This window comes from Aquila chrysaetos, chromosome 5, assembly GCF_900496995.4.
Source record: "Aquila chrysaetos chrysaetos chromosome 5, bAquChr1.4, whole genome shotgun sequence".
Classification (NCBI taxonomy): domain Eukaryota; kingdom Metazoa; phylum Chordata; class Aves; order Accipitriformes; family Accipitridae; genus Aquila; species Aquila chrysaetos.
Window position 1 is genome coordinate 294,650 of NC_044008.1, and position 27,419 is coordinate 322,068.

Here is a 27,419-nt window from a genome sequence, read left to right on the forward strand (position 1 = left end):
ATAATTCAGTGTTATTTATTGGAAAAAATCCCCTCATAATTTTCTTTCATATTGATCTAAAGGTTTGCTTACATATGTAAGCAGGTGACTCTGGTATCAAGCTGAAACTAAACACAGATCGTGATTCTTTCCTGTCAAACTTATATGTCAATGGAGCTATGGGATCTTTTGTGTTAGCTCATCCCAAGCATGTCTGATGTAGGTTTTAGAAGTGCAGACAAGTTTCTTAATGATCAGTAAATGTCAATTTTGTACAAATTTCTTTGTCCTCTGATACTCATGGTTGAACTTTTCCATTTATACATATACAGGCTTATATGCAGAATGTAAAAAGAGTATGCAAGTAGTTGCTTCAACTTTCTTCTGATTTCACTGAAATATAACAGTCAGAGCTGCTACTTTTCTGTCAAAAATTTGTCTGTCCTTTTGATTGCTGCATTTTTGTGATATCCCTTCCTCCTCTCCCCCGCCAATTCTTCTAAACAGGTTTTTGTGGTGGGTGGCTTTATTGGTTTGGGGTTTGGTTTTGGTTTTTTTTTTTTTTGGTAGGTAATCATGCTATAAGTAAACAAAGTTTCTTGTTATGATTAGTACAGGCTTCGTTGACGTAGAGCTGCTCTGGCTGTGGTGCATTCACTCACTTGTGCTGGCATCTGCAACTGGCAGGACTCACCTTGGCCGTGCAAGTCAAGCATGTGTCAGAGGTTTTAGTCAGCCTTTAACTTGAGCACTGCAGACAAACGTTGGGCTTGACATAAGGAAATCATTGCCTGAATCAGGGGTACATGTAGGGAGATTGCCTCCCTGCAGAGCCGAGGTGGTGCTTGGGGTTGGTGATGGTCGGATGGAGGGTAGGGGATGCGCTGGCTGGCAGAGATGCCCACGGTGCCACTGGGCAGTGGCACAGGGACGGGCAGCAGCATCTCGCGTGGGGAGCCGAGCTCCCCCTCTGGGCATGGGTGCAATTCATCCCTCAAACATGTTGCAGAGCAGGACGTGTGTCTCAGTATCACAGCTTAATTTCTTTCCTAGCTCATGGGGTATAAGGTACTTACAGTTTTGCATGTAAAATTAATAGCATTGTAAAACTGCAGAATCAGAGAGGTGGGGAGGGGCCGCAGAGGTGTGCAGTGCCAGCCCTGTGGGAAGCAGTGCCCGTCAGCACGGGCTGCTCAGGGCTGTGGCTGGATGAGTGCTGAGCGTCTCCAAGGCCAGAGACCCCACGGCCTCTCTGGGCCCCAGTCCGTGTCCGACCGACCTCCGGTGAAGGGCTTTTCCTGGCACGAAGGGAGGACGTCCCTGGCTGCAGCTTGTGCCTCTCGTCCCGTCCTGTCACCTCGGAGAGGAGCCTGGCTCTGTCCTCTCTCCCCACCCGTCAGCGAGCCGCAGGCTGCAGTAGGGTCTCCCCTTCACCTTCTCCTCTCTGGGCTGAGCAAACCCCACGCTCAGCCTCTCCTCCAACCTCCCGTGCTCCAGCCCCGACCTTCCCGAGGCCCCCACGGGACCCACCACACTACTTCAATGTCCGTCCTGCGCTGGTGAGCCCAGTCTGGCCCCAGTATCCTGACAGGTCTCGCCAGCGCTGAGCAGCAGGCAGCAATCCCTGCCTTCGCCCTGCCGGCTGCCCTTGGGCCAGGATGGGCTCGTAACCAGCCACCAGCTGGACTCCGTATGGCCCATCACCACCCTTTGAGCCTGGTGGTCCAGGCAGCTTTCCACCTACCTCGTTGTCCACCTGCCCAAACCATGCCTGTCCCATTTTGTGATAAGGATGCTGCAGGCAGCCACACTGAACACCTCCCTAAGCCCAGAGTTGACAACCTTTCCTGTGGTCCCCTCGTTCAGAGCCAGCCGCACCGTTGGCAAAGGCAGTAGAACGGTGGGATTGAGAAGGAACCTGAGAGGTCATTTTTTTGGGCTCTTCTGCCCATCCCCAGGATCAGCTCTGCCTGAAAGTGTTATGCCTGGTGTTTGCTCACCTGCTTGTGAGCCCCACTGTGCTGGGCGCTGGCTGCAGCCTCCTGAGGCAGTCTGCTCCTGCGCTTATAGCTGTCTGCACTCTCAGAAAGCATTTTCTGACATCTAACCTGAATCTTTCTTATTGAATTTTAAGCCCATTACTTTTCCATGGTTATTGAGAACAGATTATTTTTGTCCTCGCTGCAGCTGCCTTCTTTCTGTTTTTACAGTCAGATCACCCCTTCCCCACCTGATCTTCTGTTCTCTGGGCTGAATATCCCAGAGCACACAGGCTTTCCTGCAGAGACCTTGAAAGCATAATCCGATCAGTACTATTGATTTACTCTGGATTCTCCCCATACCTTTTATTTAACTCTGTTCCTAGAAGTAGCCTTCTCCAGCTGAAACCCAACCTGTTCAGCACAGAGCGGAGGGGTTACATCACATGTGTTGGAGGTGAGGCTGCTAATTGTAAATCCTGGTATGTTTTCCCTTTTCTGCCACAACGTGACTTTGTTGACTCATTTTCAGCTTGTGATCCTGCAGCCCTCAGATCTTCAGCAGGACTGCTGCCTGCTGTCTCCTAGCCCGCGTTTGTGCCTGGTGTTGCAGACTCGCTGAGCCGTCCGGACCGGAGAGACCTGGGGATGTCTCTCCTCCTGCTCAGACAGGCCAGCCCCATGGCTGCTGAGGGTGCTCAGGGCCTTTGCTGGTCAGGCTTGGGAAGCCCCCACACCTGGAGCGCTCCCACCTTGGGGCTTGTTCCCATACCCAGACATTCTCCTGGTGAATAGTCTTTTCATTATGCCCAGGCAAAATTTCCCTCATTGCACCTTGTGCCCATTGACTCTTGTTCTTTGTACGCTTGGAGAAGAGACTGGCTCCAGCTTCTGTAATCCCTGTACATAAACTGTCATGACATTTGTCTTTATTGACTAACCCCCCCCACCCCCCCTGCTGCCTATTTCTTGAGTTTCCAACAATCATTTCAATTCTAATCCTCTAATGACTTTGCATCTCCTTCCAGCTTGGTCTCATCTAGGAATTTAATAAGCATATTCTGCACTCTGTCATCCAGGTTGCTAATGAAAAAATTGAATACTACTGAACTTGGGGTAGGGTCCTGTGAAATCCATTTAGCATACATTTTTAGTCTGACAATCATAAATTAGTTTTCTGATCAGTTTTTCATCACTTGGCAGGAGTTTCAGCTAGATTTAATTTCTGTTGTTTCTGAGAATGTCATATAAGGCTGTCAAAATTTTTGCAGAAGACAGCTATTTGGTATCTCTAGTTTCTTTGCTCCTCACAAAGCCTGGCCTGCTGCCCTCTCTTCTAAGTAACTTGAATCCCTTAAGTTTGGTTTGCTCTTTTTAAATTGCTGTTGTCGGTCATCTCTGTTTACTATCTGCTTTGCCCAGCATTTTTCTGGACAGTAAAATTAAGTTGCCTGGTCTATAGTGCAGTGTTCCTTTCCTTGTGCCATGCATTTAAAGCTGGTTGTAACTTCCCTTCTTTTGCAGGCATCTGAGAACTGTCATGGATGATCAGAGTTTGCTACTAATGCCCGAGATTGCTCCTAGTAGGTTTTTGGCAGCATGACTCAGCTCGTGGTCTGCAGATCTCTGGCGCTTTGTCGAAAAGTAAAGGCGATTCATAAATTGATTGCAGAACCAGGCACAAAGACAGAAAATGCCCCCAATACTGTGTGTCACTTCTATGAGGCCCAACTGATCTGCTGATTTGGTGATATTTGCTGCACAATCGCAGCCAATTGTGGAGTAAAAAGCTCAAGCAAAAAGACAGCAAACGCTCTGGCGTTCCTGGTACTAAAGCTTTTCTGCCCCGCCGACGTGCTGGTGCGCTGGATCGGCTCTTGCTGAGAGCGCATTGTAACTTGCTTTCCTGTGGCCCTGCTGTTCTTTGCATACCTTGCTTGTTGTATCCCATTTTGTACCTTGACTTTTCTCAGCCTCTTTTGCATCTGTCACACGTATAATTGGGCCTTACAACACTTTGAATGGTCCTCCTTAAATCCTTGAAGATTTACACTTTGATGTTATCTTAACATACCATTTGTATTGGCTTTTTGGTACAATACAAACAGGTTGTTAGATGTATTTTCTTCAAAGATTTGTATCTTGTTGCTTTAAAATAGGCATCATGGTCTGAACTCTGCAATTTGCAGTCATGTTGCCCAGGCAACAGAATATTCTCAAATGGAGTGATTTTGTTAAAGAATGTCTTCAGTTAACTGTGATTTTTCTAATTTAAATTAAATTTTAGCTGATGGTGTTTGGATTTCTGACTTAGTAATGACATCATATCTTGTGATGTCATAGAAATTAATAAATTTAATTCTACTTATGTAGATTATAAGCGTTCAGTGTTAAGAATACTTGAAAGGAAATGATAAAGCTAGTTGATATTTTACAGTTTAGTTAGCTTAGCAGTAAACTCTTGCTAGCTAGCTGCCATTGTTCCTCAACATGTGTAAAACATAAACAACATCTGCTGTTTGACGTGTTTTAAAGACTTAGTCCTAACTAATGCCAAAAATTTTAGCTGATGTGAGAATGTCTATAGCATTATTTTTATTAATAAGCTCCATATTTTTCTTGTCGTCACTACAATGGTAACCTTGTCCTCCTCCATCTGTTCTCTCTTGTCAAACATTTGGATTGTAAGGGTTGTGGGTTTTTGTAAGTGTGTGCAGAGCCTACTGATTTTACTTTCTAGCTCTACTATAGTAGAAATTAAAATAATTTATGGAGGTGTGGAGTTCCTGTTGGCACTTGGAGTGGTTATTCAACCTGTTATATATTAAAAACGCAGCACATCTTCCTCAAACTTACTGCATTTGCTATCTGAGTGGGAAAACATTTTTTTATTTTAGCATTCAAAAGTGTGTTTTGTTAACTTTTAACATTACAATTGATTAAAGTTTGGGACCTCTTAGAAATCTATTATCTGTGCTTAGTCTCTTTGTCCTTAATGATCAGGTAACATAGTAACCTAGCGTCTTCTAACCTTTCTTATACTTCGTATTAATTAAAACCTTGCTTATAATCCAGATTTTAAAAGTGTAGTTTGTGACGAAAATAAACTATTAGTGATTGCAATATCTATTTGTGTCTTTCTAGAGTGATGATGTTTTCCACAGGTGAGATTGGCACCTCCGGGTTTAACTGTGGAGCTGAGCTGGGCTCAACACCTTTTGGGGTGCTTGGTGACTGTCCCCACCACCTTGCTTGCTTCTCCAGATACAGAAGAGCTGTTGCCTCTGCAGCGCTCAGCTTTTCTGATGGGCCAAGTATGTAACAAGCCTTGCTTGTGTATGGGTGACTTTTCTCATTTTTTAATCATCGTGTCTCTTTAGGCCTACTAGGAATTACAGGTAAAGCGACCTCCTCCTCTTCCTCCTGAAAATAAAAATTCATTAACCCTCTGGAGTGCAAACTCGGTCTTGATTCAGGGCTGGAAATACTGGTGGGGGGTGCGGGCAAACCCATCCTCCCCGGTCCCGGGGCTGGGACGCACGGCTCCATGGGCTCAGCTGGGTCTGTGCTTCTCACACACGCATGGTGCAGTCTGCCACCTCTCTTCGTAAGCTGTTTAATTACCCTCGCTGCTAGAAGTCATCTTTTACCTCAGTGTTGCTCTGCCTAATTTAATCATCCTGTTATTAGCTCTTGTGTGTGTTGCAGTAATTGGAAAGCCTTGCAGTTGGACTTCCTCCCCATACCTTAGCACTTACGCACAGTGATCACCTTATCTCCATTGAGAAGTAGAATAGTTTGATCTCCTTTAACTTTCACATTTTAAAGGCTTTTACAGCTACTGGATTGCTTTTGTGTCCATCATACAAATCTTCCTCTGTTCCTATGTTCATCTTGACCTTGGCTCTAGGAGTGACCCAGTACATCTGCACAGGTCCCGCTGCTGCAGCATACAGAGCTCATCACTGCATTCATGCATATTTCTAATTGATACTTTCAATTAGTCTTCATGGCTACCGTTATTATTCTGAGAGTTTATGCTGAAGTTTTTCCCTGCTTTGTGTCCCTGCTTTCTGAGATGATTTCGCCTCCTGCAGCAAGCAGTGTGCTGTGCCCTCACTCACAGCCTGGCTGCTCTTGGGCTCACATTCTGCTGCACCAGTGCCCTGTTATCCCACCAGACTTTGTGCACCTTCAGTTTTACCCTCAGCATTGATACCTTAGGCTGGGTGGTCATTGCTAGCACACAGTAGTTGGCTTGGATCAAGAACCTGGGCAATAACATTGAGTAATGTCCTGCTTGATATCTCTATGTTAACAAATACATTTTGAGCAAGATAAATTATATATAACAAATTATACACACACACATGTAAATATCTCTCTCTCCTGGACACAATCTAGATATACTGTCATGGAGAAAGGTAGATGTGTCATATCGTACACTTCTGGGCACAAATGTCTTGAATGGAGGTCAAGATACCACTTTTTCTACCTACTCTGAGTAGGCAATCACCTGTGGAAATGTTTGTCAAACCCTACGTTCAGTCAAAGTAGATTTTTCTCAGTGCTTCTCTGTGTGGAGAAAATCAGAAATTTGTTCTTGGGTTTTAATCAATTTTTGGGGGGCAAAGTAAATTTATTTCTTTGTCCTTCCAGCAGTGGACTGGTGGGTTAATTGATCACCAACTTTTTGTAATACTCTTTTAAGATTTAAGGTGAGCAAACCCACTTGTGTCAGTCTTTCCTCTGTGGTCAAGAATTCCAAGTGTCTTTTCCAACTTATTGCTTTCAATTTGTTTACCTCCTTCTTAAAGATCTTTGTCCCCAGACTGGACATATCAGTCCAAATGGATCCTTGCCATCTTGTTAATACCTCCTGGAATTAAATTTGTCTTTATACAGTGTCACCATTTTCTTGACTTGTGTTTGGTTTGGGGTTACCACACATTTTCTGCTTTACGAGGCCTCACTGGTTATTCTCCATATTTATGCACTTCATTTCTCCATTCCAAGTGTAACAGTTTGTACTAGACCTTACTGGGTTTCATCTTTCTGATTTCAGAAATCATTGCTTCTGTCAGCCAGACTCATAAACTTGTCAATCAAACTCTCTATATTATGCTTTTTTCTTTTAACAAGATTTACTTTCCCAAAACTAGGGAAATTATCAGTAAAACAAGAATAAAATCTAATTAGAGTCTATGGTGTCAAAACTGGCATAAGGTACGCAGGAGAAAATAATTCAGAAAAGCATTCTAAATGCTAAATATGCATCAGTATTCTTAATGTACCATACATGGCCTCTGTGAAGATTTTACAAAATAAACTAGCCTATTGTGAGTATAGGTAATGCTTCTTATGCTATATTACTCATAAAATATTGTGATACTTTTGAAAATGTTTCGAATGGTAAGAAAGTTAATCAGATGAGAAAAAGCTGCAGTAGTGAATGAAAAAAAGGTAGGAATATAAACCCAGATATGGGCAAAAAAAAGGAATTGTGAAGCAAAGAGAAGCAAAAAATAATCATGGTGTGAATAATCATAACTGAAAATATGAAGACAAATTCTGGCTGCTTGGTAGAAAAGAACCAGGAAAGAAACTGGAGGAAAACAGGAATGAGAGAAAAAGAGGAGTTCATTTTTAACAAAGTTAAAATGGTTTTTTGCTTTGAATGAAATGAGGGAAATGACAGAGTACACTTTTCTCCTAGCAGTGTTTCCACTCTAATCTAGAATTTAGCCCTTTCTTGGATAGAATAGAACTTGGGTAGAATAGAACTTTTTTTATTCTAAGAGAGAGTTTGGTGTGCTCAGATGAAGGTGGGACATGCAGAGAAGTCCCTCCAGCGTGAGCGGCCAGCATCACACGAGCCATGGTGCCAGCAGAGCCTGGAGAGGCTGACCATGCTGTGGAGCTGCCAGTGACCTGGGCAGGGGCAGGCGCTGATGCCGCCGGCTGTCCAGAGGGGCTGATGGTGACATGGCAGCTGGTGGTGGGAGAAATGCTCACTTTGTCTTGTGTCCCTGGGACTGATGCTGGGCAGCTCAGCCCATAGTTTCTAAGGTCAATGCTTTTGATAATTTTAAGTGTTTAAAAGCACTGACAGTTCTCCTGTTCCCTGGAATTTCTCTAATTTTCCAAGACCCAATATTTTAATGGGTATGGAAAGTTCCTCTACTCCTTTTTTGAAGACCTTCTGTAACTTACCAGGAGTTGCCTATTTGAATATTATGTTTAGCAAATGCTGCCTGCTGTCTTCCTTTGTTATAGCTGGGAGGCTTCTGTTCCGTACGCCCTGTCATCTGGGAAGGATGCATTTTCCCATTCCTATTAAGCACCTGCCTTCTTACCTCTTCTGTGTTGCTGTCTACAATTGTATCATCTGCGTCCGTGATGGGCCCAGGGCAGACCTGTGCCTTTTCTTCTTTGTGATAGATTTAAAATGTTTTTTTCCTGGTAGACTACTGGTTTATTTAGCTTCTCTTATCAATCATAATATAGTTGGGCACTGGGCTTCCCATTGCTAGAGTAAAAGATTGCAGACTATGAGAAGACTATCTGGCCATGAATGATTTTCTGTCATTGTGTAACAGGCTGGAAGTTGTTTTTTCTAAGAGACGAGCGTGGGCCCGCTCACAGAGTGAGCGCATGTGCCAAATGAGAAGTGTCCCAGCCTTGCTGCCCTGCATGGGACACATGGCATCCAGAGGTATGTATGTGCCTGGGTGCTGCTCCAGGCACAGGGCAGTCTGCTTACCAGGCAGCAGCTTTCATTTACCTGATGAACTTTTTTTTTTTTAATTTACCTACTCTCTCAAGGCTTTCTTCTTACCCTTATTTGATTTGATTTGTTTTCTCTCTCTTTTCATTTGAAGCTTGTCTTGTAAAAATTGATCAGGTTTCTGGCCTCCTGGCTCCCTCCCACTCCTCCTCCAGTCTTCAGTGTGAAACTGATCTAATTCTGAGTCAGATGCCATCTCAGCTTCGATTATCCAGATGATGTTGCTGACTTGAAATCTTCCCTGACCTGCAGCACTCGCACTCCAGTTACAGATGTTATACAAATGTCTCTGCTTTGCATAGGAAGCCCTGCATTTCCCCATCCTTCAGGCCGAGTCTGGTAGCTCTCGGGAGGTCTGCCAGACCCATCTCTAATTCTGGTGGTAAGGACCGTTCTGGACACAGATCTACACTCTGTCCAGTCCCTTGAGAGCATCCTTCAGTGCTGGCTGGACCAGAGACCAAACTGACCAACTCTTCCCCCAGAGGACTGGCCAGTTCTCTCTATCCTGTTCTGCCCTCTCTAGATAGCGCGAGCCATCATGATGCCATCTGAACACGGCAGACAAGAAATATCCTCACTGATATGTCTCCCCTCTCTCTTGTGTCTGCAGTACCCTTTTCCCAGGCACTGACCACCCATGGACCTTGCGTTCAGCTCCCTGTGACAAGTAACCATGACTTGAATTTTTAAGGCATGCTTTGTGGCACTGGGAGGTTTCTGTGCAGATGCCATCGTGGCTCTGGCCAAGCCTGTCATTCTTCCCTTGCAGAATCTTTTTGTGAACTTTCCGGTGATGCTACCAGCCCACCTTTGGTCTCTAAGGGAAGCTGAAGCTCATTTCTAGAGCCTTTCTGCAGCACAACAAATGCATGGAAATTGTGATCTCCAGGACATCGCGCTTGGCAGCCTGTGTGGCTGCCCAGCACACTGCTGCCATGGCCTGCAAGAGTCATAGCAGGGCGTAGGGGAGGTGACACCCCTGTGCCAGGGCTGCTGGTGGTGCTGGTACCAGTACTTCTTGGTTAACACACCACTGTTCTCCTTATAGCCTGTTCTGATGGTTATCAGGGCTGCTGGAATGGAAAAGTCAGTCCTGACAGAGGTGAGATTCACTCCTCAGAGTCTGGAGGTCACGTTTCTCCTCCTCCAGCTCAAAGGCTTCCTCAGCATAATGGATCCAAGGTACCTTCTTAAGGTTTGTTCCAGCTTCCCAGAAGCATTTAGAGTTCAGAACACCCTGCTCCCTTTGATGGAGGAGATTACAGCATCATCTGCCTCTCTTTAGGATAGTTTTGTGATGCATCTCATTAGGAGAATCATCATGTTTTTCCGGTAGCTCCATGTGCCTCATCTGAAAATACTGAGAAAGTTCTCTGTCTCAGCGTAGAGCTCACTGGTTGCAGCTGTGGACATTTTTTTTTCTCATATACATTTACATCTACCCATTGTCTGATGCAGACTATTCGCAGGTACTCCTTGTAGGCTTAGTGGCAGAAAGTTAGTCTAGCTGCGTGGCTAAAGTACCTCTTCTAAATCAAGGGTTTGGTGTGTGTGGTCCATAGGAAAAAGTAAATACTCATTTGCTGTATAGACCATGGACTGCAAGCTGGGTGTTTCCAGGAAGTATTGGATCTGCTGCGTACACATTGCGTGGCTGGTTTGCAGGCACAGAGGGCATTTGGGATGTGTTTATCCCAGATCAGCTGTGTAGCTCACGCACAGGAGGTCTGTCTATTGCTTCCAGGAAGTGTTGGGTCTACAGCGTAGTCATACAGCGACTGACCCCAGTGACACTCCCTGAAAGCATCAGACTAGCTGCATCTGCAATGTAATGGCAGCACACATTGCTGTGAACGTATCTAGAGTTTCTGCTCATATGGCAGCCCAGATGGAGTTGCCGTATGTGAGCAGTAGGATTGACCTAGTAGGACTGCCAGATTTCTGGAAATCTAGAACAAATATAGAACATGCTTAAAGTCTGCCTGGCCAAGTAAAGGTAGGCAACTTTGAAAAATGTCCAGACATACAGCAGTGCTACCTGATTAAATAAAGTGTGGTGATTAAAAAGAATTCTTCTGCTCTCTTGTTATCTGGGATAATGGAGAGAGGTAGAAGATTATCAACAATGGAAAGCCTCAAGAATTGGAGAAGTCTTAGGTAAAGTGATACAAAAATTGTTGATAACAGAGTCTGGCATGTTGACAGATGCTTCTCAGGGTCTGAGGAGAACTGAGTAGTTTGAATGTTATGACACTAAACTGGCTGCCTGCACCTTACCTAATAAGCCCTTTGTGTTCCTCTTCCACAGAAGGTCTGCTCCATTCTTGCCCAGCAGCACTGCTGATGATTGCTTCATTCTCACCCCATCATCTTCTAGAGCCACTGCATCTCACCTGCTTCCTCATGGCTCTGCTCCTGCCTTTGCACCCCATAGCCATCACTGCTCCTTATGCCTTTTGCACACGTGGGACAATAACAGTGGAGTTCTGGACTTCTTTAATTGTTGCAGTCTGCAACTGAGAAATACCTCTGAGAGCATGGCGTGCTTTAATATGGAGCAAACAACCTGGAGGTTTCTCTGATTCAGAAAGAGTCTTTCACTTCCCAGACTAGAGGTTCCAGTGGGTGGGGGTATGTACTTTTTCAGGTATGAAAATGCATGAACATACCAGCGTTTTCAGAGCCACTCTGGCATAGAATCATAGAATGGTTTGGGTTGGAAGGGACCTTAAAGATCACCTAGCTCCAACCCCGCTGCCGTGGACAGGGACACCTTCCACTAGACCAGGTTGCTCAAAGCCCCATCCAACCTGACCTTGAACACTTCCAGGGATGGGGCAGCCACAGCTTCTCTGGGCAACCTGTTCCCTCAGTGCCTCACCACCCTCACAGTGAAGAACTTCTTCCTTAAATCTAATCTAAATCTACCCTCTTTCAGTTTAAAGCCCTTACCCCTTGTCCTATCGCTACATGGCCTTGTAAAAAATCCCTCCCCAGCTTTCCTGTAGGCCCCTTTTAGGTACTGGCAGGCTGCTGTAAGGTCTCCCCGGAGCCTTCTCTTCTCCAGGCTGAACAACCCCTACTGTCTCAGCCTGTCCTCATAGGAGAGGTGCTCCAGCCCTCTGATCATCTTCATGGGCATCTGCTCAGTGTTCTTCTGACCTTCATCTAGGTAATTCCCTTTTGAAGGTATCATCAAAACAGAAACTCCTGCCACTGAACTTGATCCCTTTGCCTCTTTCTCTTTCTTTTTCTTCCCACTTCGTGAAGATGCCTATCAGCTTTTATGTCAACTGGATGCTTCCCTCAGCTCAGATGCATATGGCTAGGAGTCTGTGACTCATAGCTAGTTGATATGTGTTGCTACTCTTCTGTCTCCCAGTTCCCCACTCTCCTTCTCTTTGAGACCTTTACAAGGTGATGTCTCCAGTGGTGGCAGCCTGTCTGTGAGCTATGCATGCCAGAGGACTCGTCCCTTCCTCATCACAGGGGAATGGTGCTTTACTGTGGATATTTTCAGGACCAAAGAGCAGATAATGGTGGAAATCCACCTTGGACCTAGCAGTGTCCATACGTGTGAGGAGAAGTTCAAGGTGATTGTACCCACTGTCATACTGTTGTTGTACCAGGAAAGTGACTCCATTTTTTTTAATCTCCAGGGTAGCTATTCTTCACACTTCCCATGTAAAATACCACGTTGCAGGTTGGCCAGGACTCCTGTCCCTGGGGATACTCCTACCTGAGCTCTCCACAGGACCACTGAGATGCTGGCCGTGCCGGCAGGATTGTCAAATTAGTTTTCATACCCCTTTGTGCTGTGGTTCGTCCTTTCTCGGAAAAACTGCAGGACTGAGAGCTGGAGCTCCCGTTGTGTCCTGCCGGACAGTCTGAGCAGGTGTGCCGGCCGGGACTCACACGGTGCCTGGGTGCCTGTGGAGTGCAGGCAGCTGCAGGGTTTGTTACCCCTGCCAGAGAGGGCTGCTGCCTGGGGAGGGGGGAGCCGTCATCTCTCCCGGAGGTGGTTTCTGTGCAGATCCATGTCTGCGGCATGTGGAGGACAAGGGCTGGCGACAGCGGGTGCAGAGGGGCTGCGGGGTTTGGTCTGCAGGGCTCCTTTCCTCTCTGCCCATAGCCCGGAGGTGCCGCCCCTGTGCTCCTGCTCGCGGTGGATCAGTTCTTCATGTAACATAAGCTTGTCCTCTTCCTTGTCAGAGCACTTTGACCCTAGCCCTTTGAGATACCTTTTGGAGCTGAGAAACATTATGTCTTCCCATAGCTCAGCACATCCATCTGAGATCCATCTTCGCTCTCTGTCATGCATCACAACTCAGTGCAAGGAGATAACAGATCCTTTAATATGAATATATAGTGACAATTCAGAACAAGAAAAATTATATATTATTATAAAAGCAGGCCTAGGATGAAAACCCAGTTAAGTGCCATGGTTTAAAGTTGTTTAACCAGTCTCTGCACATCTTTGGTTTATGTTTGGTGGCAAACAAGTGATTGCACGCCTCTGTTGAGTAACCTGTGCTAGGTGGAGTGAGGAGGTGGCAGCCCCAGTGAGCTGTGCCGATGGCCTAGACAGCATAGAGATGAGTTCCTTTGGTTTCTCTTCCGTAGAGACTGGACACCCTCCGTGTGGTTTGAGGGCCGGGTTGGTGGATAGCTGACATGATACTGCTCCCACTGACACGATGTGCAGCAGCAGTTTGCAGATGGCCCCTCCGTACAATTGCACCTTGGCACACTGTTGCTGCATTTGTGGTGAATCCTCATGGGTTGTTACCCAGGCTCTGTGCCGGCCTGTGTTGCCAAGAAAGTAGGAGGGCCTGGGGGATCTTCTCATGGTTTCATGCAGTGTAGTGGGCTTTTTTTTTTTTTTTTTTTTTTTTTTTTTGGGCGGGGGAATGTTTGCATAGTACTGTTATACACAGAACCTGATCTAACCGATCTCAGAGCTATGATTCTTACCAGGAATATTTAAATCATCTTTCTGTTTTCTGCTGTTAACTTTTAAGACCTTATAAGCACACTGACATTAGATGCTGCACAGCCTGTTCAGATGGCCCTCCTTCTTCTTACATTTAGAAATTACTGAGTTTGCCTAAAAAGATAAAAATAGGCAAATTGCTGTTAGATGAAAAAGCATTGTCACTTTGATATCATGCTATAGAGTGACTCAAGGTGTTACAGCAGTTCAGAAACTAACCCTGTGCTAGAGCCATAATACGATTGTATGTCTCGTGCAGCCTGAACGCGGATTTTCATTGCTCTGTCTGTGACATGCGGAAGGACAGAATCTACATTCGTAACATCAGGGCAAGACATGATGAAAAATACCCTTTGCACAATGTCTGCTGTCTCTGTGACATCACCAGGATAAGTAGCTTGGCTGTGATGTTAAGACAGCATTCCTATGTGGGACATCTGGCTTATTGCTTGAAATTAGATCATTTATCTTCTGTGGGGAAGTCAGAGCGTTTTTTCTGATAGTCACCAATTCCTCTCACTTTGGTGTACAAGCACTAAAGTTGCTAGCTGTGAAATATTTTTTAGAAAAAAATTTTTAGGAGTTTCCATCCGTGAGACTTCCTTTTCTTGTTTATCTGTCCTCAAAAAGCTATTGGTTTTAACTTAGACCATATCAGTGAACTCCTCCACTGTGCAGTCTTTCAAACGGTTTCATCAGTGCAACTGCATGCAGCAGAGCGGTGCTGGGGCAGGAGCGAGCAGGTGGGCACAGGAATGCCATCAGTGGTTTCATAGCTGGGGGAGCCGGTGTGCCGGGAAGCACCAGCCAAGGTGACAATGCAATACGTGAAACCCTTTCATCTCCTTTGCTTTTTCCAAGTTGGACTGAAAAATGTAACCAGCAGGGCTCTTCTCCCTTCCTAGGGATTTATATGAGATTACATTCTTACCAGACTTCTCATCCAGTTTGTTTCTTCTCACCTTTCCTGGAAGTCATAACGCTTCCAAGGCAGGGAGAGAGGGAGCTTCTGTTGCCTGCAGCATCAGCTGTCCTGGCGCAGAGACCTCCCATGAGGTGGTGGGTGCAGCGGTGGGAGACCTCCACCTCCTGCAGCCAGACCCAGAAGGACACGCGGGGTATGTGCAATGGCAGGAGCTGCTCCGCATACATTCACGATACATTTGGGGAAGTATTCCCAAGACATACGTCTAATGAGACTCATAATTTGTACTTTGAATTTGGATTTTTCACAGAGATGGTGGACCATAAGTTATATTGTTTGTTTGAGAAACTTTGAAGTTCAAATGGTTTTTCTAAATTATCCTTTCCAGTCTTTTGTCAGTTTGGTTATTTTTGCTGTCAGATTTCCCCAAATTCAGGTCATTTGCCCTTCTGTACAAAAGCTTTCTTTGCTCAAAGAATGTGACCTTTGGGAGAGCAGACCTTATAAATGTGGATGTATATATAAGGAGAGACAGAGAAAGATTGCAATTTGAAGCAAGCTTGGGGGAAAACAGAGATTCTTGCTTGATTTTCTCTGCTACTGTGGCCTAATTTCCCGAACGCAGAAGGAAGGTTTCCATTCTTTCAGCCATCACTGATTGCTTCCAGCTCCAGCTGAGGAGTAGAGCATGAATTCTGGGCCTCAGAAAATGAAAAAAAAAATTTCACATAAACATTGGTGAGCTGAGGATAGTAAGATGATTTCTGCTGATAAAGGATCATAGTAGAGAGGTGTGCATGCTGTACTGAGTCACCAAGTTAAATATATCCCTTCATCACAAGTTAGTGGTAAAATGCAAATGAACCTCGTATTTCTAAAAGCTGTTCTTGTAGGAGGGCAGGGAAACGTTTAACAGCTGGAGCTGCCAGTATTGCTTTTGACTTTGTCAGTGTCTGGGAGGGTTTGGTTTCTGCTGCCTGCCTGATCAAATATGTTCTTCTCAAATACCAACCCTAACTTAAAAAGAAAAAGGCGTGTGGGGTGGTGATGGTCCCACCATGGACAGGCAAAACCTGCAGCTATATCTCAGCCTGTTCTTATGCGCATTTTCGTGCTCTGAGCAGCAGCACTTTGTTTTCACTCAGACTCAGCTTGATCCAGCTGCTTCTCATTCCCAAATCAGCTGTAGGTGCTGCTGAGTGAAGGCACTCTCCTAAGAGGCTTAGCAGTGACTGGGGCGACTGGGTGTGCTGGAAAGGGTGGGAACGGCAGAGGTGGCTGCGGTTCGTGGGGGCATCAAACGCAGGGCTCAATCAGTTCAGTCCAGAGCAGTTCGTCCAGTTTAATTTCCCGAGGACCAGTGATGGATTTTGTGTGCTTCTACCCATCTCACTGTGGTTCTTTCACATGTTAAAAGAATACTTTTGCACTTTGTTCTGAAAATGTTGGATTGTTCTTCCTTACTAGCTGTGATGTGGTGCTGTTTTGGGGTTTTCTTCCTGAATATGTAAGAAATCAACAAAGAGTTCAAGTGATGTTGCTAGTCTATTGGTTGAAGTCTTGCTTCAGGAGAGTAGTACTTCAGTCTCTTTCCTCTTACGCGTGTTAACCTACCTTCGTGTAGACTGCTGGTGTTCTGCAGTTCTCCAGGACGTGAGCATCTGTAGAAGCAGTTCCTGGAGTAAGACAGATGAGTTTTGTCTGTCTGTTTTGCTGGCAGGCCCACATTCAGCTTCCCTGCTTTTCTTCCTTTGAGTTCTCCAGGATTCTTCCTGTGGAGAGAAACCACAGAATGGGTGGTGGGCAAAGCAATATTTAATGTTGGTCTAAAATGGCGTGGCTTTACTGGGGCAAGCTGCTGCTGCAGTTTTCTGAGTGGGAGCAGTTCCTCGGCCAGCACAGCCTGGAGCAAGCCCGAGTTAGTCCTGTGGACCATTCGGGTGAGACATGTAGGGAGCTCGGTTGCTGGTAAGTCACCTTTCGTCAGCTAACTAGGATTCAGTGAAAAGCTTCAGGCTGGAGAACATCTTGCCAGTACCTGGAAGACCTAAGATTAATTCCTAGCTGGTGTTAGGCTTATCACCACCAGGCTCTGAGGAGAGGGGAATGGTTATCTCCAAGCTATTCACCACCCTCTTGTCGCACAAGCCATCGACATACGCTCTCCCTGCGGTGTCGAGAGCGTATTTTCACCTTGGGGTTACTGACTGGATGAGCTGAGGCAGAACAATTGTTGGCTCTGCCTCCCCCATGGAAAGCAGCTGTTATTAGTCCATATGGCATAATCTGTGCAAGCGAGCACAGGATCGGTGCTGTTCAGAGCCGCTCAACTGTCTTCCCTCCCTCTCTTTTCAGGTGGCCATCATTGCAGGAAATTTTGAATTGGCTGAAATCATCAAAACCCACAAAGAGTCCGATGTTGGTGAGTTTGATCTTTCCTCTTCCCCCTTTTCTCCCTTTTCAATCTTGCTGTAGAGCCCAGGGCTGTGTTAGTGTGGGTCTGTTAACTGGTGGTTTCCTGGCGCTGCCTGCGGTGGTTAGTGGAAGCTGCAGCCTGCAGCTCGTTTTGGGTCTTGGGAGTGGCGGGACAGATCTGTTTTCCTCCTGGGGCCATCAGTATCCAGTCTGTTTGTTCAGTCCATTGTTTGCTTGTGACTGCTGAGATTGCCAAGCTAAAGAATTAGCCAAACCATTAGTCTGGAGTAGCTCTGAAAAGCTCTTCTGTAAAATCCCTTACCTTTTTTTCTCTCTTTGCATCCTTGAAGCCATTTCATACTAGAAATCCTCTCCTGCTAAGGCTATTAACTGGGCTTGGTGCAAGGAGGAGACGTCCTCTGTCTTAGCAGTGATAATGGTTATGGAGCTGCCCCAGCCTGAAGCTCCTGTAAGTAAAAGAAGTGAAGTAACAGCCATTCTGGTTGTACTTGCTTCCTTATGGAGGAATATTTTTGGATTTTCTGGTCAGCCTTTTTCCTTGTAGCATCTCTTCTGTCCTTCTGTGGTGTAGATATTATCATGTGATATATTATAAGCCATGCAAAACTGAGTTTTAGGTCACATATAAAATCAACAGTTTTTGAATTCTTGAATTATTCTGAGAATTTTATTGGTCCAGAGCCCTCTAGAGCAATGGAGGAACCAGTGCAAAGAGTTAATTCTCACTGTGTGTGCCTCCACAGAAGGTACAGAGTCATCTGGTCAGCGGGTGAAAAAAGACTTGTGGAGTTTGAAACAGCCTTGGTTCTTGGAAGTGGCTGTGAATCTAGAAGCCTGGGCCCCAAGACATCCTTTATCACTTCTTTTCTCAGCTAGCTATTGCTGATAGTTATAAACAGCTGCTGAGAATTTGTGGGAAGATGTAAGAGTCAGAAAGGATATGGGGAAAAGCCTGAAAATTCCTTATGATGATATCAGTGAACAGTGCTCACAAGAAAGCCACCCTATTAATTCAGGAGGAAAGTGACTGTTTTTGCTGTGAGAGGGGTTTTGGACTAGATGACCTCCAAAGGTCCCTTCCAGCCCAAATTCTTTTATGATTGAATCTGAATCTGTGATTGACTGGCTCAATTATTTTTATTGAAAAAGTGTAAGGAAGAAGGGCATGAAAACTGTCAGGTAGAATGAATTGTTCATGTTTTACATATGGCTGTTTATATAAAATAGGTCAGGTAACAGTTGCAAACTAATCATATGCAAACCAGCAGGTCCAGATGGTATCCACCTGGGGTCAAGGGAACTGGCAGTGAACTTCCCAAGCAAGGAGAAATTGTTTTTTGAAGTTCATTAAGGACTGAGAGGTGTGAATGTCTGACTGGAGGAGAGCAGACTGGCATTATTTGGAATGGGGAAGGGGCAGTCCTTGGTCTGGCCTTTTCTTTGATAGTTCTATCAGAACAGTTGAAGAAATACTGAAACTGAGAATCTGGTAGGAAAGGGCAGCATAAGGCGGCATTGTAAGTGATAGCTCTTGGAGAAATCTTCTTGAGTTCCCAATATTAGGCTGCACTTGTCTGGCTGTGAGACAATAATTGGTGGCTCCCACCATCAGAAATATTTGGAGAGAACCTGCTGTGTTAAGGCTGTGGGAGGAAGGATGGTTAGCAGCAGCTTTCGCTCCATTCTGCAGGATGTCCTTTAGCACGTAGCTGTACTTCCAGGCTCTTGGAGCATTCATCAGTGTTTCTGTCTGGATCTGGAGCGCTCCTCTGAGGTGGAGCTGGCTGTCCCCACTTGCTGTGCTTTGTCTTACAATGTAGAGCAAGCCCAGAGGGTGTGAACTGTATTTCTTTCAGGTGAAAAGAACCCAGAAACTGTTCCAGAAAAACACCTGATGTGCTTCATCTGCTGACAGGCATTCAGCCCATGGGACTAGCCAGGGTCAACACAGTTGGACGTGAGGTGCCCAGGGTGGATGCTGGGTGGTCAGTGACAGCTGTTTACAGCCCACTGGCCTGCGGGACTTGTCATGCAGGCTTTGCTGTGGTTCCCTGTGCACAGGTCTCTGTCCCTTCAGTCGGTTCAGAGACCGAGAGCCGCTTGTTTCATCACAGCCACCAGCACCGGGGCTGAAGAAGGTCGGAGTGGAAGGCTGCAAATCTGGGGAGGGAGAACATGTTCTTATGAGTAGGACATGTTTGCAGAGACTGTGGAATTGGGCTGTTCCATCATTTCCATTTTTTTTCCTTATTCTCATGTTTTATTGATCTGCAGACAGAGAATGCCATGAATGGCAACTGGTGTGCTTTATTTTTGTGGTTAGACCTGAGAGGACTTGTCAATGCCACCACAGACCCTCTGTGGCACATCCTGGTGCTTGTTGGTCAGTGCACCTGTACGGGAATGGTTCTGCAGAGCGGTGAGGGCAGCCCTAACCCCCCTTCCTACGGTAGGGCTGCAGAGCCTGGTCTCTGAGCGCTCCAGGCAGATCTGGAGATGTTCTCAGTTAAGCGTGTTTACTGGCAGCGCCTTGGGAAAGTACCCAGGCCACCTACTGTAGCAACCTTGAGTTGGTTTTTAGGGGCTGTAAAGGGAGAGATCACTCCAAGGTGGTTCTGAGCCTGGTGTCTAGTTCCCAGCACAGCCCCTAGAGATGGCAGCGGAAAAAGGCTGTGTGTTGGGCAGAAACACCAGGAGCTGGTCAATGGGTGACAATGCAAACAGGATTGTGTCTGAACCTCGGGGCCTCTCTGGAGTGCCACTGCCTGCCTCCTGGCATGTCACATTGGCGTTCAAGTCTTAAATCCACATCGATATTTTATCAGTCAAATGTGTAATTCCACTCAATAAAATGAGATGTGCACCACATTACCTGTTTTTCGTTAAAACATTTGTAGTGGTGTTAACTACACATTGTTTTTTTTATCAGTTGGATCCTGTGCCAGCTGCTCAATAATCTTCATGATCCATCTTTTTGGGAAGTTTTCTTAGCCTGCAAGTTTTAAAGTATTTGGTTCAGCTAATTAGTAGCTGTCTCTGCTTTGTCATCATGATGACACAAATGCCTCTTCCTGCTTCTTTTAGGATATACTTCTGCATCTACAAAGCGACCCAAAAGCTTTTTTTTGAAGTTGCCTCGATTTTACAAACTACTTGTTTTTCTTCAATGTTTATAGCTCCCCTTACCAATTTTGAGTGTATTGTAACTTCATATTGATTTCAATTATTTTCCATAATTACAGAATAAATATATTCTGCAGTACTACTTGATGTCTTCACTTTGCCACTTTCGTCCAAATAGGCATTTAACGATAGATGCTTTGTTTCATAATTGTGGTTTTATAACTTTTTCTTTGTTTGCTAATTTTTTTAAAAACTCCTGATTTTCATTCACGTTTTCTCTCCCTACGTGAAAGCAGATCTGGAGGAATAATACAACATTAGTTCAGTACTGAGAGATTAGCCTTAAGCATTACACGTATGTAAGACTGGTTGGGACTGTGTTCCCTTTTCTTATACTGAATATAATCAGGTCATGATTCACGGTCACTAAGCAACCACCAACTTCAGGTCAAAGGAATTAATTCATTATCAGTCATAACGAAGCCCAAAACAGTTACCCCATATTACGTGGAATACCTTTTTGTTGGAGAATGATGATCCGCAGCTCTGTATGAGATCACCAACGTTTGTGTGCCACACTGAAGTGCACCGTAACAACACTTGTTTTCCTTATGTGTACAGGCAGGGGTGGGGAGTAACTCATCCCTCAGTGACCCCGCGGTGGTCTCTGCTTTTGGGATGTGTTAGTCTCTTGCCCCACGTCTGCTTGAGATCCTACAGCCCTGGTGTACCGCTAGCTCTGTGTGGGCAGTATTGCACCATGACCTTCCTCTCTCCTGCTACTTTGGAGTGGATTTTTTTCAAGGTATTTAGGCATATGAAGACACAGATTGGACATAGCATAGGTCAGAAAATTACCTGGTCACCGAACTCCTTATTAGGTGTCCATCCCAGGCAGAAAGATGATAAGCAGTGCATACCCAGATGCATGTGGCCCCATTCCCTAGTCCCTTCTCTGTGTGAGCTGGCACTGAGGTATTAATTTAGAGCATGACATACTAGGAGGATTCCATGAGGCTTTGGGCGTTGAATTGTCAGTTGTTGCTAAGAAATCTCAGCTTTATGAGATTTCATAGCTCAAACCAAAGCATAAGTTGTTTCTCATTAATGAGGGTGTCCTGGAGCCAACCCAAGATCAGTGTCTCCTTGTCCTTCAGGTGTCCTCCTTATCTGAAGCCTGTTCCAGGTATGTCCATGCTCTGCAAAGCTATCTGTCAGAAACTGTTTGTGCGAGCTCAGTCTGGGATTACCCAGCGTGTGAAAAATCTAACATCTTCCAGTGCTACTGATTCTTCAAGTACTCCCCTGTGAAGAGGAGAAACCCACCCCAAAGGATTTAAAAGACAGCATTTTGCTTCCTTAGGACACTATGACTTCATACCACTTGTTGCTAAGATCCAATAACTTGTTCATAATATTCACAGTCCATGAAACATTTTTCCTTTCATGAAGGAAAAGTGATGCCGTTTCAGATATTTGACCATCCATGTTGCACTGGTCTGAACCTCTTCCGGCTCTACTACTTCTTTTTTGAGATGGGGGATTTCTACAGTGGCACAGGGATGCCTGCTTTGCTTTCTGTATTTTTGTAACGGTATCCTGTGTTTGAATAGTATTTCTAACCACTACTGAGCTCAGAGAGAACTTGTTCTATGCCATTCTACAGCGTAGCTCCAAGAAAATCTCAGATGGACGTGTATGACAAGCAAAAGTAGAGGTTATGACATTTATTCTTCCTTTCTAACCTTTCCCCTTGATCCCTTCTCAGAGAAATTTTTGGAAAGTGCTAAATGAGTAGATGTTGAAAAACTTTGTATGGAAGCCATAAATGAGTTCTCATATGATGGAAAACTTTATTTCTTTTTGTTCAATTGTGTCAAACTTCCTGGAATGTGTAGCAAACGCAGGTGTTCTTGCTGAACTTACTTTGTTTATAAGGATGGTTGGAAATCTGCAAGTTGGCAGTGGCGAAGAGGTAAGATGGAGAACGATAGCTTTCTATGTGCCCTTCTTTCTTGTGTGCCTTCTACGAAGACTTTTTTTGCTCGCTGTTGTCAGACAGAATATTAAGCTACGTGAGGCCTTGGTCTGACCAGTCCAGCAGTTCATAAGAAAGGGTATGGTTCTCTGCAAAAAGTGCAGTATGATATGATGGGACAACTGAACAGCTCCTGGGTCCTGCCAGAAGTTGCTCTTCAGTTACAGCAGGGTAGAGGTGGGTTTCATACTCTTCTTGGCACAGCAAATTCAGTGGTCCAGACTAGGGACATTCCACAGCAGAAGTCATAGGATGGTCATAGAACATAGATATTCTGCAGTAAATCACTCCTGGCTGGGAAGACTGAGCTTTGTTTGGTGGCAGTACTTGTTTGGGAACAGAGTTAAAATTCGGGCTGGGTAAAGTCGAATCTTAGAGTTTATTTGTATATTGGGCATGTAACTGAGAACAGCAGCTCCTCATGCTGTGGTTTCCCCTCTCTGAGGAGAAGGGATGCCTGCACCTCGTGGTGCTGCTGAGACATCTGCACCTCACTGGGAGACTTTTTTCTCCATGGTGAAATGCTGGTAGCTGTTGATCCTTCATTTTCACCCAAGGCTGGCTAGGGGACCATTGTGGGATGCTGTGAGCCTGCCTCCAGGATACTACTCCTGTCCTCATCTCTGAAAGCTCTTCACCACCCCTTCTGCAGGGGATGTGGTCAGTCCACCAGTGACCATAGGCCTGCTCAAGGGTGACCTCACAGGAGAAATCTATTTTTTTCATTGTGAGTTTGAAAAATTCCTCAAAAAGCTACTGATGGAACAATAAATTTTTAAGACCAGAGTGACCAGTATTGTCATCTTGTGACAAAACCAGTAATGCTTGCACAAGTCTATGCAAACTTTTGCGCAAGATCTCTTTCCCAGTATACAAATATGACTGTGACTCTGTCACCTTGGCACACCATGAATAGTTTCTGTTTTGTTATTTTCTTAATATAGATCAGGTTGACCAGCTTCTGAACCGTTTCATAGCTTTATTTTGAACACTTGCTGGTTTTTAACATTATTTTTGGAAATGTGGGCTGAATTTAGATGCATTTTTCCATAATAACCTTATGGATGAACAGACGATGCTACCCTTTTCAGGGTTGATATATCTGATGGTTATGTTAGCTTTTCTGCTCGCTGTATTGGTCTGGGAGTCTGTCCTCGGGTGGTTTGTGTCAGGACTCACGGGCTTGTTTCAGTCTCACTGCTTTTCAAGGAACAGTCCTATGTTGTACAACCTCCATTTGTGTTCCCCAGATGCTTCATCTTGCATCAGGCTGTGATGAAGTGTGTTGAGATGATCCTGTCTTACCAAATGCCGGAGACTTCACTGGGTTGATACCCTTTCTTGTATGTCATAGAATCACAGAACGGTTTGGGTTGGAAGGGACCTTTAAAGATCATCCAGTCCAACCCCCCTGCCATGGGCAGGGACATCTTGCACTAGATCAGGTTGCTCAAAGCCCCATCCAACCTGGCCTTGGACACTTCCAGGGATGGAGCATCCACAACTTCTCTGGGAAACCTGTTCCAGTGTCTTACCACCTTCATCATAAAACATTTCTTTCTTGCGTCCAATCTAAATCTACCCGTTTGACCAATTTGACCAATGTCATTGCACCAGTCATTGCATCACCTGTACTTTTATTGCCAATGATCTGTATTTTTTCTAAGTCATTGATAAAGACAAAATATAAATACTACTGTGCTAAGAACTGACTGACTGGGTAATATTGGAAATATTCCCAACTGTTGTTCTCCATTAACAATTCATTATTGTGTCTGTTAAAATGTGCTCTGGTAATTTGTCCAGTGGTAGCATGTAATCAGAATATCATAGGGTCAACAGTTTTCACCCAAGCTTATGATGTCAGCAGGTATTTTTGTCAGTGCGATTTGAGCTCTTAAAGCCATCCTGGCTGATATAAATTAAATTCTCATTTCTTTTTCTTAATTTATAAGTGTCCTGTTTCAGTTTTTCCAAGCTTTTCCTAGAAATAATATGAAGCTAAGCTCTGTATGGTTATTGGAATCATTCCACTGACCCTTTCAAAGCTGCCTCCCCATCTCTGGAGCTTTTGAAGGAGTATTATAAATATAGGCCAGCGACTCAGTGAGCTGTATTGCAAATTCTTTTGAACTCTGCTGCAGAAGCTTTCGACCTGCTAATCTAAATGTACATAACTGAACAAGTGTTGGTTACTGCTATCCTTGGAATTGTGGGGGAAGTTTTAAATGCTCCATTTTGGTCTTGGGTGCATTTTTTTGCCGGTACAGAGGTATTTATGGGAATTATCTTCAAAGACAGATCAGAAACAGTCATTAGATTTTTTCTGATTTTCTGTTATCATCATTGTTAATTTAATTGTGTGCCGCCTGTAACAGCTCTGAGCAGTTGTTAGGAGTTCCTCTGGGGGATTTAGCAATGGCTTGATAGTCCGAGCAGGACCCTCGATGTGCTGAATGTAACAAGGTGAAACAGAGGAATGAAAAATGCACCAAACTCTTGCAAGGAAAAATTTCCAGTGCTGAGATGCATCAGGCTGATGGATTTTGTCTGAAGATAAAGGCTGAAAATCTCATCTCGGAGTACCGCTCACAGGTGAATTGCCAGCACATCTGAGAATGCTTGTAGGGGAAAACTAGCAAGTTTAATTAATGTGTACTTCTAGCAGTTTCAATTCAAATTTTACAAATGCAGAGTAAAATCTGTTTCCAGCTGTGAAGGGCTGGCACTGAGCAGGATGAGGCGAGAGACCTGCGTTCAGGTGAAGGAGTGAGGAGGGGCAGGTGGGAGAGGAGGGGGGTGGCTCTGAGGGAAGGTGTGAAGATCGGTAGCTGAGAGGCAGATGGAGATGGCTGGAGAAATGGAGGATTTCTTTTATTTATTTATTTATATTTTTTAAAATATAATGAGGCTATAATTCCTTTCAGTGGACTGCTGCTCAGTACTGAGGTAAATTACCAGCTCCCTCTTTGGAGCTGAGAGGTTCTGGTCTGTCTCATCATCTTATCCTTTTCCTTTAGTTTTCATTCCTAGAAAAAAAATACCTGGAAGGTCTCTTGGAGTAGCCTCTCTCTTATGCATGGGAGAGAAGCCTGGGCATAATCTGCTCTGTGCCGCATGAGGGGAGATGCTATGTGCCTTCTCCAGTTTGCTTTGTAATTTTCCACTATTAAAATGTAAATGTGGCCTCTCAGCTTGGAACTGTGGAGACATTTGCACTCCGTGTGCTTTTGCTCTTTTACATGAATATTTAACATTGAGCCAGCCAATCTAAATAATCTCCGAGTGTTGATTACACTTTGGTTCATTAGACTGCAGCTTGGGGTTGTTTGGAGCGTGGTCCAGGTGCCGCCCAGGCGCCCGTGCAGCATCTTGGGGCAGGGAACTCCTCTGGGAGCTCTGGCTGCGTCCTGCTTCCACTGCACCTGAGCAGCGAGAGGCATTTTTGAGTCAAGAGCCATGTGTTTCCCATTCTGGAGGGCAGAAAGCAAATGCGGGAGCATCAGATGAACCAGGCTGGCTGGGGCATGGTTGTGCTGCTTCGAGCAGCGCTGTCATGGTAACTGAAGTGATTCATATTGCTGCGAGAAACCCAGTAAACATACTTTGATTAAACTCTTGAGAAGGTATAGAAAAGAATCTTCAAAGCTGATTGTATGAACTGCACAATTTTTTTTTTTTTTCTTTATTGCTCTCACTTCCCTCCCTTCCCCACTGGGGACAGTGGATCTGGGGGGATGGGGAGAGGAAACCTTTGTCAGAAGTGGCTATCTGGCAGCAGCCTAGAACTATCCTGTTTCTGGCACCTGGTGGCTGGACTTCTGGCTCAGTGGTTTATTATTATTGTTATTATTATTATTATTGTTACCAGTTTCAGGCAGGTTGAGGAGCAGTGAGAAGCCAGCTGTGCAGCCCGCAGGGCTGGCTGCAGCGTGCCTCGGGACTCTGATGGTGGTTTGGGGCATCGCAGCATGCCAGAGCACCTCTGAGCATCCTGGCAAGGATTTCACCTGCCAAACCAAGGCAGATCGGCTCTTCCCATTATAAATTGGTGTTATGAGTAAACCACCTGTACAAAACCTGAGTCTCCATGCTGAGGTTTAGCACATCAGACCCCAGCTGGGGAGCAGCTCCTTGGGTCTCACGCCAGGTCCAAGGTCTCTTCCTGCCACCCTGTCCCTTCTCTGAGGCTGGGGGACGAGGAGCTGTGTCCTGGCTGGGTGCTCCGCTCCCCCAGCCTGCGGGGGACGTTGGCCGTGTCCCCCTGCCTCCGCTGGGCTGGATGCCCTGGCTCCGGCCGGGGACCACACTCCTTGGGGAGGAAACCTGCCCTCTCCGAGCCTTGTTCCCAAACCTCTCGACTGCTTCTGTGAGGGGCCTGAGGACACAGGTAGCCAGACCGCACTGCTTCCCTGTCTGCTGTTAGCTTGTGGGGGCTTCTGGAACGCCCCGCTGTGCGCAACCCATCTTGCTCTTTCCTTGCTGGCTCTTGCCCTGGCGGTCCCTGTCCCCTCCCTGGCTGGAAACCCCAGCGCTGTGGCCAACTGCGGTTCCCTCTGTGGTTCCCTGGCACTAGGACAGAGCTCTGCTGGTCTCAGGTCCCAGCCCAAGGTGGGTCTTGTTCACCAGTCCACCTTGCTCCTGCATGTTTTCCCACCCTAACTTGCATGGCTCTGGTTTTCACTGACCCAGAATAAAAATACTCTTGCACAGTTATTAATTGGTTTTATTTTGCTGCCTGTGCTTTCCAGGAGGCTGATGAGTTGAGATGGTGGGCTGGTCTGATGCCTGGGGGCTGGCACCCAGCGCAGGTGGGGCATGCAGTTGGAGGGGATGAGGGGTTGCCTCCATCTTGTGCCATTGGGAAGCTGTTAGATGAGACACATCTCGTGTCCTGCAACAGATCCCCAGCCTGCCGGGAGCCCTCTCCAGCCCTCCCTTTCAGCTGCCTTCTTTCTGGCGAGGAGCATAATTTCAGTCCTTCGTCCTGCTGTGACAACGGCTGCCAGGGATGGGGCAGGGTCCCATCTCGGTGACAAGCTGGGGCTCGCACAGAGGATGCAACAGGGAGAGTGGCATGAAGGAAACCTTGCTCAATGTCCTTCTGAACAGAAGACTAAGCTCTCTGTAAAGCTGAGGGTAACCTAATTTTTGGC

At 45.6% G+C, this 27,419-nt stretch overlaps 1 protein-coding gene across 1 annotated transcript in view; it reads left to right on the forward strand.

Moving 5' to 3' along the window:
- Positions 1 to 27,419, forward strand: part of SHANK3 (SH3 and multiple ankyrin repeat domains 3) — a 372,381-nt gene that overhangs the window by 90,652 nt on the left and 254,310 nt on the right. Inside the window, exon 10 of the mRNA XM_041123382.1 lies at positions 17,022 to 17,088. Within this exon, the coding sequence (XP_040979316.1) occupies positions 17,022 to 17,088 (67 nt within the window). The remainder of the gene's footprint in view (positions 1 to 17,021; positions 17,089 to 27,419) is intronic.